Source organism: Chlorocebus sabaeus, chromosome 3 (genome assembly GCF_047675955.1).
Source record: "Chlorocebus sabaeus isolate Y175 chromosome 3, mChlSab1.0.hap1, whole genome shotgun sequence".
Taxonomy (NCBI): domain Eukaryota; kingdom Metazoa; phylum Chordata; class Mammalia; order Primates; family Cercopithecidae; genus Chlorocebus; species Chlorocebus sabaeus.
The window spans coordinates 81,842,870-81,857,217 of record NC_132906.1 but is presented as its reverse complement, the minus strand read 5'-3'; the positions used below and the strand labels follow the sequence as shown (position 1 = coordinate 81,857,217).

The following is a 14,348-nucleotide window of genomic DNA, read 5'->3' as shown; positions in this document are numbered from 1 at the left end:
AATTGAACCCAGAATTTAAAGAGGAACACTTCCCCTTCCTCAGGCTTTAGCCAACTTGTGAAGCTATAACAAAGGAGAAATATTGAAAAAGCTAAACAAAATCCTTCCAAAACCAAACAAAGCACGTACATCCATTATATGAATCAAAGAGAATGTTCGGAAAACTGAAAATGAAGCAAAGCCGTATTTGTAGCCAGATACTTCAAAATATGAATATTCTAGCAAAGTATCTTTAAAAATTTGACACACATAACACATTGTGCTATTCCTTCACATTTTTCTGTTAGGGTCTCCATTTGGAAAGAAATGGTAAATTCCTATATTAAGATTTCCTGTGATTAGTGACTGTTTTAAAAAAGCAACTGTTTCCTTTAGCTGTCATTTTTGCCTAAGAAGTGATGAATATGGAGAGATTAAAAACTTTAGCACTAAGTTCATAATATAGATTTGAGGAAATACATGTTATCATACATACTTGAATGTTTATGTGTTGTATAAACATGTATGCTATATGTATTTGTTTATATAAAATTATTTCTATTGATATCAATTAATATTAGATGATTATTTGCTTCAGATGTTTTCAAGTATTCAATTTTTATACTATACAAAATTCTTTATTGATAAAAAAGAATTATTGAAATCATATTACTTTAATAAGCATATTAAATTCATTTTGAATGAATAATTTTCCAATATTAATGGAATCACCATTATTATAAAAAAGACATAAAAATGGAATTAACTTTTAAGAAAATCCTTTATAAATTTAAAACAAATCATGTGGAAATGATTTATCCTGGCTAAAGCATTTTACCAAATAATTTGAAACTAAAACAATTAATGGTATGCAGGTTGTATCTCAAAATACATTTTTCTGGAAGGATGGAAGAAAGTCAGTTTGATTAGTGTTGTGGATGGAGACCTTACAGCTGATGTCGGCTAAATTGAAGACATTTTAGTTTCTGGGAATTAACATAGGAGCAGAGATTACTTAGAATGTCTAAACTTTTTCCAGCAGATGTTAATAAGATAAGATAACCTAGAATCCCCAGTGTCAGTCTCTAGCCCTAACTCTGATTACTGTCACTGGACTACTGTGCCAGGCAAAATTTTTTAGCCTGAAAATACCTTTCAGTTTCCTGAAACAAAGCAGCCACAAGAATCACTGCCTGCCAAACAGGGACAGATGATATGAGCTGATCGTTATTTCTTTTAATGTGAAGTGATTGTCAACCAACATTATACTAAGGATATCAAACTATTTCCTTAGGACTTTTAATTAAAATAAACATCCCCCAAATTCTGTAATACCAAAGTCTGATCCCCAATAATTTATCTGCTCATGGTCGAAGTAGTCCCATGAATTTTGCCATTTGGAGAGGACAGGAAGAAAAGGTAGAGCTTTTATGTTTGAATAATAGTAATGATTATTACTGTAGAGAACACAAATGGCTCAGCACTAACTGAACTTCAGCTATACCTTTGGTGTTTGGGCAGGATATAATTTAAGATGAGAGCAGGAAGAAGTAGAGAAAAGCAAAGATACATAATTTTTCCTTCTTGTATCATTTCTACATAAAAGCATTACTTGAATGAAATTTTTATCAGAGGGAGGAAAAAGGTCTTTTGGAAATTTATGACTGTCACACTAGGACACAAACCACCAGTTTCCTATCTTTGAGAGAGTCATCTGCGCTTTGGACAAAATATCTGAGGGTTCATGTGTTCATCAGTGATTCACATTTGACATAAAACAGACTAGATGTTTGTTGGAAGCAACACTTTATACAATTGTGCAACCCATTTACACAAAATCTTTACAAACAGAACCCACATTATTTAAACCCCAAGATCCCCTCAAGATCCAGAGTCACCTACCTGCAGATCCAATTTCTGTGACCGGCCAGTTTATAGGCAAAGTGAAAGAAACATGCTAACTGGATAAAATAACCATATGTCCCTACTGGAAGCCCCATTACTTGAATCATTTCAACCTTGCTGGACAAAACACCAGGAGAATTTGCTGTAGGAAACAAACCTCCACAAATGGGGCAGGGAAGAAATTACCTAATAGTTAGTCTCCCCTCTGCTCTAATTTCTATGGTTCTGTGTTAAGAAAAGCTATCCTGCCACACTGGTGTGAGAGCTTATACCCCAACAAGAGGGCATTTCTTATTTAAAAAAAGTCCAGAATTGAACATTTAAGTTGCCATCATCAAAAGGTATGGCAACTTTGGGAGCATTTTCCCAAGGAACAACACTTTTCAAGATACAATAGGAAAGGGTCATTTTCCTCATTCAAAAATGTAAATGCTAAGAAAAACACGTGTTTCTGGTTTGACTTCTGTTTGTTGGCTACTGAAATTCAGGGTAACCTCTCCCACACCCCTGTCTGCTTACAATGCCAACTGGCCTCCTTTGATGCTACCCAGTGTGAAACCCAGCTGGGATGGGTCATAGACACAGTGCTGGTCCAGACTGGAACTCTGCTCTCTCCTTTCAACAGTTTACATGCTGCCCCAGTTTCCTATTTCACCAGGAAGTGTTTATGTCCTCAGCTGGCACGAGGCTCATAGCAGAGGTACAGAGCATTCAGTGTGGGTGTGCGTGGGCAGGTATGTGAGAGAAGGGGGTGGATGGAGTTATTTGCACGTGTACATGGGAGTCCATGGCTCTTCATTCTAGGTGAATATCTAGATTTATTCATGGGAATCTTGATTTGGGGTTGAGACACAAAAATGGACATTAAACACAAGGTCAACTTAAAATACTGTTTCTATGAAATGCATTACTTTTCTGATGGCCACTGTTGATGGGAAATGGAAGGATGCTATTTATCATGAAATTGGTATAAGTCCAAATTGGATATTTCCAATGTAACATATTCTGCCTTTGGATATTAAGTGTGAGTTTGTGCAAAGATGAGCCTGCTGGTGTGTGAGTGTGCCCATGTGTGCATAGGTTGAACATGGACTTCCTTAGGGAATGACCCATTTAATATTGTTACCCACTTTGGCAAGTCCTGGGATTTTCAAGTGTCCTTGCCGCCAGTGAAAAGTGCAAGGAACACGTCTCACGTGGATGTCACAGGTTCAGGTTCACCACTAAAAACCAGTTTTTCTTTTTTCTTTCTTTTCTTTTTTCTTTCTTTTTTTTTGCAGGGGGGAATGTTTAATATTCAGAACTGTAATAAATTTTCAATATTCTTTCTCCTAAGTAATTTTGCATTGTAGGTATCAAAACTTTACTCCTTCTGGAAGTCACAAGGCTGAGTTTAGAGATTACCTCTAGGATAGATTTATAAATGTAACTTTCCCTCCTATCCTCTTAAAAAGAGGCAAACGGTATTATTGCAAATAACCTTTAAGATAATTAACTGACAATGCTGCAACTAGCATAAAATCTTCCTTCAGGCGACACCTAATTTAAGTGTTACTGGCACAAAGTGGAGACAGATTGTGCATTACCACTGCAATATTTACATAGCAGAAACCCACAGAGCAGGAAACGCGAGGCTCAATGATGCACTAAATTAGGAACAACCGTACTCCAGTGTTAATTTGCTTTCCATTCCATCCAAATCTCAGGTCCAGAAATCGGTACAAACACATATACAACCTCCCACTCTCAAATGACTAAACCGGAGATTTCTGTACTTTTTTCCCCCCCAAATTAAAATAACTTGAAATTTATTTCTTTCCTCCACAAGAACCATTTAGTCAAACTGTGTTTATTTCATTGCAACTTGTTCTCACTTTGATCTAAGATTATTTTCATATGAATGCTGCATAGAAGTCTGTAGAGAAAAACTAAACAGACTTCTATTTTCTCTAAGGCTGCCAATATATTTTATGAAAAGAATAAAATGAGAGACTTGAGAGCCAGTTAGTGAAATATTTAGGAACCTGGGCAGGGCAAATCTACCTCAAGCAATTTTCTCACTGGTGATTGTTGTTCCCTCCCTTTCCCCCCTCCCCAGATACAATGAGTTTTCTTAAACCATTCACACAACATATTTGTTTCATTCTTCCCGACAATATTTTCAACACTACTTTCAGCCAAGGCATTGACAAAACATTTACCTTTCCTAATTGTTGATGTTCTTTAAAGGCAGCAATCAGTTCTTCAGCCCACTTAATTTTTTCAGGGGAAGGAGAAAACTGCTCCTGGACCACGGCAATTTGGTTAGGGTGAATCACCTGCTTACCTACAAGAAGATTAATAACGTCGGAACCAGGAAACAACGAACAGATGTTCAAACAAAATGTTTCTATCGCGTGAGGTTCCTGAAGGCCTCATAGACTGTATGTTAAATAACTAATTTAAAACTTTTTATTGAGAACACAAAACAAAACAAAACCTGCAATCAGACAGGCTTTTCCAGAATAACCACAGAAGCAAAACTACAACAATGGAAGTAATTGTGTTTCCGATCCTATAGAAATGCCACCTTAGGGCAGATAATCTCTTATTTTTAGTTACAGGTGGGCTGACGAGGCAGCTTGTTGAATAACTGCTTTGGCTGGGACTTTAAAGGATAATGTCTGCAAATTAGAGCGATTATTTTTAGTTGAAGTAGAAAAAATTAAATGAGAATTCTCTCAAATTTTATAAGGTGTCTTTTGCTTTCTTTGTAGAATTATACCTCTTTCCATGATTTCTCTAAGAAATGGTCTGCTGGTTTTCATAAAGCTTACAGATGCAGTCATTACAACGATATTATTATCAAATACAGTCTTACAATAGTATAATTTTTTTTCTTTTAGACGAACATAGTTTATGTGTCATTTCTAACCCCCAATAGAAAATTGGATTTGAATGAAAATATTTTATTCGGTATGGTAAAATAGAAGGCAGAGTTGAACACTGCAGCTTCTGGATTACTCCATTTAAAAATTTAAAAATAGATACTTAAAGTTTCTCTGTCCAAAAATATACCCAGATTTTCCCTTTTGGCTTATAGAATCAAGACTGGGTATTTCCCTCTTTATAGCTCCCTACATATCCCAGAAGAAATCTTATCTCTGTAGAAATACCTTCCAAAAAGATTCATGATTCTTTTTATAGTTGAAAGATTTTAAATGAAAACATCATACAAAGATAAGAGCCATAGGATTTTGTGAAATAATGCAGTCGTTAAAAAAACAACTTAACAATCAGGGAAGTGTGGAATCCAATCAGATCATTAATAAAATGCAACATAATTTAATGTTATAATAATGATGAGATTATATTGTGCTGTGTGATAAAGTTATGAACATAATTGGCTCTTTAAAAATAATGTACACTTAATGAACATTTACTCTGCTAAATATATTTGTTGGTACATCAATTTGCTTTGCTTTTGAAATAGTTATTTTAACATTTAGACAGTACGAATTATATCCTTGATGTTTTATATCTTGCTGTCAGTTCCTATTACTTGTCATTATTCTCTTAGAATGAAAAAAAGAATGATGCTTGTAAAAACATATTTTTAGTGTTTCATGTAAAAGAGTTTAAGTGGATAAATATAATAATATCTTTTCTTTCCATTGGCATAATTAAAACATCCTCACATTGCTATTCCATTCTTTTCTGTCAGCATACTAATAAAATGTTAAACACTTTTATAAATAAAGATTCTTTAAATTACCTGAGGAATAATTTCTGGGAACGAATAACATGAGGGATGACAAGAAGGCTTTTTTCAGTAGTAGGTATTGAGATTATATTTAAGTAATCTAATAGTTGTTAGGATATTGTTAATAAAGGATGTCAGTTCTGGTAGTCATTTCCTACTGATTGTTAGCCCTGAATTTCATAATTTATGTACATAATTTACACCAATGTGTAAAAAGCCAGATTTCATGGGAACTTCTTGGTACATGCACTATAATTTGAGGAGCAAAACACAAACTACTTAAAGTACTGTGAAATCACTGCTAGCTCTCCATCCTCCGGTGCCTATATTTTGGCAATGAGGCTAATTTAAGATCCATGTTAGGTTTTAGAAATGTGTGGGCACTCAGATGTGAAGTTGTCTTTCGTCACATCTTAGATATTCCAACAACTGTACAGCAGACTTTAATGCCATGTGGGAACCAGGCAAATATTTTATACAGAAGAGTTGTTATTGACAAGTTACTGAGAGGGTGCAAAATTGGAAGACATTAAAATTTATGACCATGAAATCCCTTTTACAGTACCGCTTGATATATCGTGCTTTAAATCAATACCTGTCAAGTCTTTTAGGTAACTGTATGATGGTGTCATTTTTGTCTTCTACAATAGACTGCAAAAAAGAAGAAAACCTATAGTGCTTCATATTTATAATCTTTCTTCTCAGCATGTAGCACTGGAGTAACTGTAATGATGAAGTCAGCTGTTAAAGCTTTATTCCAAGATTTAGTTTTGGTTTCTTTTTTATAAAAACATTCCTAAAGTTAATGGCCATTTATACAGCCAATGCATTGATTTAAAAATCAATCGACATGGACTGTGACTCTGGGAAATGACCGCAGAAAAGAAACTACAGCTAACTTTTAAAAACTACAACTCATTAAAAATATGTATCATTTTTTAAAGTACAGGAAATCCTTATAGCACAGACTTAGTCTTCCTTACCAGTGTTATGGATAACACAATACTCTCATTAGATTTTAAACCTTTCAACCACCTGCTTCAGATAAGACATGTCTTCCTTCCTCCATCCCTCCCTCTCTCCTTCCCGCTTTTCCTTTCCTTTTTTTCTTTCCTTCTTTTCCTTCTCCTTGTGCAAAGCCCAAGGTATGGCAATCAAATGCCAAACAACTAGGACAAACAGATCCTGAGTGGTCTAAAATACTCATTAAAAAACATTGATTTTTAAAAACGACCACAAATAATCTCCTATCTTATTATCAGATTGATTACCTCTTATTGGTATGCAGAAATATAATTGGGACAACAAAGACTTTCTCTCTAAAAATTGCAAACTGCCTACGAAGTGTGGTTCCCTAGTTATGGCCTGGTTCCCTTTAATATATAATGGGCACTGTGCCCTCTGTGCCTTCCCATTATCCTCGCTTCCCCCCTTTTTTTAGTGATTTAATACTCCCCGTCGTGGAGAAACAATAGTGCCAGGTCCATAAGCTCCTCGTGCTGAGTTGGGCACAGTCTAGAAATTTAAACCTGATTTGAAATAGCCTGTCTTCTGCGATTGAATTAGGGGCCAAGTTAATCTAGTCCTGTATCTTGGAGACACTCTCCAGCTCCCGGAGAAGTTCTGGGGCAGACATTTACCCCAGAGGAGGCAGAGGAAACTCAGATTCTGCTGAGTGATCGTGGAGGGGTCAGTGTCAATGCAGTGCTTTGTCTTTTTTATTGAATTAGTTCCCATTTTGGAGCAACATCTGGCTGCCTGGCAGCCAGTGCCATACATTGCAGGCCAACAACATCAGGGTCTATTAGATAAATTTCATGGAGTTTTTCTCCAACTTTTTCATTTGGGTCACATCCTAACCAGTCGTTGGAAAGAGGCAGGAACAAGCACAATCACATAATGTGGCAGAGGACTCCTTTTTTCCTCAGTCACTATGAAACGCAGGGAGAATTCGCTTATTAATAGTTCAGATAATTGAAGAATATTTCCCTATATGGGATCACACTTATTTAAAAATTTGGGGGGGATCATATTTATTTTAGCTCTTTGTGTAAAAAACACAAGAACAAACTCAGAGCTTTATTTAATTCGAATATAACACTAAAATAGCTTCTTAGGTCATTCAATTTTATTTTGGACTAAATCATCATCCATTAAGGTATTTTTTACATTTAAGCTTGCTTTATGAAACGTTTCTTTCAGTAACCGCTCCCTAGATACAATTCAAAAACAGTTATAACGGGAATATCAGGATGCACGTCTCTTTTCCTTATTATTCGGGTGCCTTTCTGATATTAATATTCTTAGAACTTTCAACAGAAGAACAGGTAAGGGTGAAGGAGCACACTGTGTTTTTCCCATGGTCGTCAGTTTGTGTGTGTGCAACTTCATGTGGATGTTTGTGTGTAGACTCCTATTGTGGTTTTTCGAAAAATAGATCTCTGTTGTAAAAACACAATTTTCAGTCGCTCCCCTGGCTCATGGGGACCTGAGTGACCAGGCACACCAATCAACAGATAGCCGCCTGTGCCCCAGACAGGACTGCAAGGGGCCGGCTGAGCCTAGTGCCAGCCTATGCCCGTAGGTGTCGCCAGGTATACGGACACTTACTGGGAGGTGGGAGAGAGAGGAGGGGCTTGGAGTGGCAGAAGAGCAAACAACTAGTTATGAGTAAAAAACAAAACAAAACAAAAACCAAAGATAATATCACCAACATTTTTTCAGAAATGAATTAAATTTTGGATATTCTAGGAGATTTTTCTTCTATCCATCAACCAAAATTCTTATGGCGGTTCACTCAAAAACACTCTTTTAACAGCCTCATCCCTCCCTACAGGTCAGCCAAGACCACAACAAAATGATTAAGAGGATGGAGGAAAAAAAAAAAGCAACTAATATAAAGAGGAAATAAAATGAGTGATTTGTTGACTTGCAGGGCCAAAGAAAACCATGACAATGTGTCTGGCAAGTTCTTCCCCTGTGTGGCTTGTTCATATTTCAAATAGTGGAATAAGATATCTGATGAGATTAGAAGTGTTTTCGGGTCACATTTCTATTTTTCTGGAATGCTTGCTAATTTAGACACTGCTTTCTAAGACAGGAATCATACCAGTGAAGCCCATCGCAGCTCCTTCTCGTGACTGTCTGAGAAGCCCAGCTCCATCTCGAAAGTCAATGTACACCAGATCTATGGCTTGGAGACCAAAGGCTTTCGCTATGACAACAATCTTTTGCCGGGCGTAGAGAATATCCAGGGTTTCTTTACTACTTGTTGCACCTGAAAATGGGATGTTAACAGAAAAAGGAGGCTTTAACTTTGGAAACCGCACCCAGATATTTATTATAAAACCTCAGTTTGTACAGATATCTATACCTCCCTGGGAATTGCTCCTTTGCAAAATAATTATTCAAATATAAATGAAGACAGGGATACGTGGAGGCCAAGTTAAATCTCATATGTGTCTGTTTAACTGACAAGGCATCTTTCAATAGAATTACTTCTACCTGCATTAAGAGAAGGCCCCTTCCCCATTCTGGGAGGCTGGGTCAGGGTCACAAGGGACTCCTGATATATTTTTTTCCTTCTTATCATTGCTTGAAAAGTCCCAGTCCAAAGACAGCACCACAAAAGGTGGCCCAGCAGCTATGCAGGGCAATGGTTCGTGTTTCACAGCAAGCACAGAACTGTGTGTGCTGTGGTTGCCATGCCCTGTCCAAACTGAAGTTCTGAGCCAAATGCTTCAGCTTCAGGGTCTGTCTGGATGCAGAACTTGGGGAGACGGGAGGGCACTTGTTTTGAGAGGGCTGGAAAGCGTTGATATGCCTTCTGTAGCCCGCTGAACCATTGGATACACAAGTCTCCTAGAAAGACTCGTTCAAATAAATTCAGTGTTTTCACCCCGAGGGGAGGGAAGTGTCCCTGTTTATATTTGGAGTATGCCACTCCCTGCTCAGGGAAAGTGCCTGTCTTCAGGTCACTGGGGCTGGTTTCTGTGGCCTCGGCTCTTTTCTAAATGCTTCACGGTCTCCAGTCACACACGCAGACCCCTCAAGTGCAGCGCACGAGGGAAGGTGAGAATCAGTGAAAATCACATTTAATACTAAGAGTTCGGAAACATATTGTAAGAAAAATTTAAGATCCATTTAAAATAATATTTATATACCGCATATTCTGCAGAAAATAATTCATTAAGGCAAATGTGAAATCGCCTTAAATTTGCATTAGAAATCTAGACAGCCCACGGACGGATGTGAAAACAAAATACTGAAGCAACGGTGAGGCTGTTCACATAATATATTTATTAGGCGCAAAGGAGATGCCATATATTCTTGAGCACACCTGGCGCTGCAGCAGGCTTTCTATTGCTCGTGTCTTCTGTAAATGAACAGAAGTAACCATGTAGTGTTCTAGAAGCAGGGCAGCTATGAGGACCTCTAAATTATCAGGAAGTAGTATCCATTCCATTGTCATGAAAAACCATTGTCACGGTTGGCAAATATACATTGTTATGTAAATGTCCATTCTTGAGGGCCAAAGAAAAAATATATACACACATATACACACACACAGAAAAAGAGAGAGAGAGAGGTCTTTGACACCTATGCTGGCTCGAAAGTCTTCTCCTCCAAAAACGACTGCATCTAGAAAGAGACCTACTTGAGGCCCGATCTTTAGGGTTTCTTCACACACTGCCTGTAAAAGAGCAGAACAGAACCAAGTCTCACGGAAACGCGTGCATCAGAGGGAAGAGGCATGGTGCCTTTCAGTAACAGGACGACCTGACTCTTAACACAGTTTGGCTGAAGGCAGTCCTAAAAACGCAGCCCAAATTTACCCCTTTCAAAAGGTATTTAATATCATCCAAGATAAGTATATTGTATATATTTGCTTTGTTTAATGGATTATATTAATATAGTTATAATGCCCAAATTGTAGTTCATCTCATTTTTGGAGAAACTTTGAGTTAACTCATTTTGCTTGCGCTGTAAGTTATTTATATCTTTCCAGAATTTGTTTTTGCTTTAAGAGACTCTCATAAAACCACAGGGGAGAAGGAAGGAATTTTAAAATCAAACTAATTGAATTATTTGCATTAGGATCAAGCACATGGTCTCAGGATTAAAGACAGTACAAAAACCTGCAACTCCAGAGGGGAAAATAAAAATGCAACAAGTCATCCAAGATGTGTTCATAAAGCAACTTCGACATTTATATATGAAAGTCAAGGCAAATACCATTTGTCATAGACATAACCATGAATCTTGAAAGGTGGAGATATAACCTGCTAATATATGTGGGTGGGAAAGAAACGAGGAACCGATGGAGACACTGTTGATTAATTTCAGACATTCTAAGTGCTTCTAAGTACATTATGGAATAAAATAGCGAAGCAGTGCTTAAAAATTAAATCACTGGATGAATCTGGTTGCATCTAAGGGATATGCTTTTGATTATATTCTCAGGATTCTGGGGCTGGCTGGGAGAATTTATAGTTAGTTGTGTAAACACGCAGTTCACAGGACAAGTCTTGAAGCAGCTCCCCAAACATTTGCACTCGACCCCCTTCCACACATCCCAAGGCCTCAGAGTTGCCGCTCACACATTCTCCAGTATAGTTCGACTATGTTTTTTTCTGTTGTTTTTAGTTATTTCTTTGCTCCTGCCTTCTGTGGGGGCTGGGGTGGGGGGTGGGAGTCCAGGAACTCTGAAAGGGGGTGCTAGATTGATGTTTGCAGGTCAGGTGGAATGAGAGGCATATTTTGGAAAATAATATAAATGCCCCCTGATAAACGAGAAAAGACGAGCTAGCTCTGAATTTGTTAAGGCAGGTAGTTTAGTGCAACCACACAGCGGTTGAAAATACTTGGCTCAGTTAATATTCCCGCATGTATATTAGAAGATATTCAATGTTCTAATGTGGCAAATTGAAAAAATGTACTGCAAATTATTTGTGTGCATGAACTTACAAACAATAATCTTCTCCGCTAGTCATTACTGATAATGTTGCTACAAAGAGGGCAGAAAATTTCCCAATGAAAAGACAATTGAAAGAAAAGAACATTTCAAAGTTAATTCATAAGGGTGACAAAATAAATTTTCATGTACATTTAGTCTATAAATGCAATAATTCAAGGCATATAATTACACAGTGATTAATTAAAATTGTTACTAGGAATATATAAATGCTTCATTTAAAAATTTTGGACTGGGAAGCTTTTCCTTCTACTTAACTGATTTCATTGTTTTCTAAGATGCTGGTAACTTGGTTTTCGGACTATTACAGATAACAAATGGTGTTCAACGTTTCCTTTGCTTATAAATCTTTCTAGAAACACATTTTAAGAAGATGTTAAAATTGAAAGCAAAAGTTCTCTTTAGGTGATAAATAAAATGCTAACTTATTAACCATATTATGGCTTTCTTACCTTAAAATTGAGCAAACCCATTGCAGTTTCCACAAAAGGGATTAAATTCATTGGTTGTTCAAGTTTTCGGCCTTTTAAATGGAATGAAAATTTGTCTGCAAACTAAAATCAGAAGTGTCATAGGTGATTAGTGGGGAAAAAATGTACAATCACGGAAATGTAGACACAGAAGTAGTATTTAAGTCTTTGACCTGAGGAAGTAATATCCAAGCCCCTTTCGTCCACACAAAAGAATTTTTTTAAAAAAGAAGAAGACCAAAGAAAAAGGTAATGAAGTTCCCACCAAACTAAATAGTAAAATCCCAAGCATTACAATTTTTTTCTCCCAAAGGAGCACCTTGAGGCCTAGGAGTTAGAACTGGAAGGAGAGAGTATAAACGCTTTCCCTGAAAACGTATTTACTGAAGGCCTCTTGCCCTCGCTTCGTTAAATGCAAATGGTAGGCCCTTAAAACAATGAAGTCTTCGTCTACCTGCCATTCTGCTTTTGTTTCGTGCCCAGCACTGACATCAGTGTAACTGTTCAGCAGCCTTCTACGTGGAGACCATATTATTCATTATAGCACCATTACCCTTTGTTCAGAAGGTTTTTCTTCATAATTTTTTAGCTTACCTAGGAAGACCTTAAAAAGGAAGTTTAATTCTTTGAAGACCAAAGCTCGCCAATTTTTTCCATGAGACCAGTTCACAGCTAGCTCTGTGCTGCCAGTGGGGTAGCCCAAATTCCAAAATCTATCATCTGGAAACATACAAAAGCTCTTGCCCAGATTCCTCCCCCCCTTCAAAAAGAGGGAAAAACACACTCTAAATTGTAAATCTATTATGTCTCTCTAGATCTAATAAGATGTGGGGAGATGGAAAAGAAATACAGGTATGATAAAGATATTTTTGTAAATAAAGATGAAAACATAGATATCCATTTTAAATTTAAGAAATATTCAGCCATTAATAGATATCAAAGGAAAAGGGAATTTTAATCATCTCTCCATTCAGTCTCAGTTGGGTAAATCATATCTAAGAGATTTGCATAAATATAAACCATCAAAGACTTTTCATCTTCAAAGGGGGTTTCAAGACCCTATAAGCTTTGTACTGTAATCATCACAGGTCACCACCCTGCAGGAATAAGGCTGCTATGGTAACATAAAAAAACTAATGCTTAAGGCTTAGCATAATATTCTGACTAATAGAAAGGAAACTCATTTGAAAAGCTGGCAGCCTATTTACCAGAAGCGGGATTAGAGGTGTTATTTCCCCTTCTAGCTGCCCCCTCCTTGCCGGTGCACCACCCCCCTAAAAAATCTAATCACTGGGATCTTTAAAAAGCTTTTGAGCAATTTGCAGTAACTTTACAATTAGGCTAAAATAAATCACAGCTTTCAGTAATGAAGAATTATTCCCAGTTGCTCCCACTGCCCCCCCCTTCAAAGGACATCATCATCACCTCCTTAGTAACTTTTCAAGGGAAGGAATAACTCAACCAAAATAGCAAGAAGGAGCAGAGGGCGACAATTTAAGGGGATAAAATGTATAGTATTTGATGTAGATGAAAATAAAACATAATGTATTTCTCATTTATGCTAGAAAGTGGGAGCACAGTATTAGTGGTTTTGGTGTTAAAAATGTAGTAGGGATTTTTTTTTTTTCCATGAAAAAAAGAAAACTTGTGAAGTGACTTGCCCCATTCTTTGTGATGACAGTTATAACTACAAAAATCATGGACTTTAAAACCAAGTCAACGCTTTACAATATATTCCCTGTTCTTAGTGAGAACACCCCTAATGCCTTTTGTTTTTAAGCCAATAGGGGCATTTAAAAATTAAATATTCTGGCCCATCCTCCTTCTCCTCCTCCTCCAGCTCTTTCTTAAAAAATTGCATTAAGTACTAACACAAAAGGTAACTAGTGGAGAAGTTTCAATTAATTTTTTCAAAAGGAGACGATTAAATGTTTCCGGCCTGGTAAAGTGTTCATTTCAGCGAGGTGGAGGGGACTGGGGTAGGGGGAGGAGAAGAAGGGGGAGAAATCACAAAGAGATTGGGGAGGAGATGAAGTAGCAGGGCTCAGCAATTCTTTCAATTCCAGTGCACACCCAATAGTGTGTTGGAAGAATGCACACTGTTCGGGATTTGTGGGAGAATTGTCCCATGACAAAGGAGGCAGGGTTACGCTTGTTATAGTCCAATAAGCCGTGCCAGTCAAACAAGAACCCACACTAGCGACAAAAGGCGAGCAAGAGATTCTCACACAAAAGAAAACAAGGAAGCCCATCTTTCAGTTGTGCATCAGGCTCTGGG

At 37.2% G+C, this 14,348-nt stretch overlaps 1 protein-coding gene across 3 annotated transcripts in view; it reads right to left on the bottom strand.

Moving 5' to 3' along the window:
• Positions 1-14,348, bottom strand: part of CLYBL (citramalyl-CoA lyase) — a 315,217-nt gene that overhangs the window by 44,752 nt on the left and 256,117 nt on the right. For 2 of the 3 annotated variants that reach the window (XM_073014470.1, XM_073014469.1), the window contains exons 4-7: positions 12,053-12,154; positions 10,193-10,319; positions 8,736-8,903; positions 4,086-4,210 (exon numbers count right to left, since the gene is read on the bottom strand). In XM_073014470.1, coding sequence (XP_072870571.1) covers positions 4,086-4,210; positions 8,736-8,903; positions 10,193-10,319; positions 12,053-12,154 — 522 coding nt within the window. The remainder of the gene's footprint in view (positions 1-4,085; positions 4,211-8,735; positions 8,904-10,192; positions 10,320-12,052; positions 12,155-14,348) is intronic. The other variant, XM_007960767.3, reaches the window with a different exon arrangement.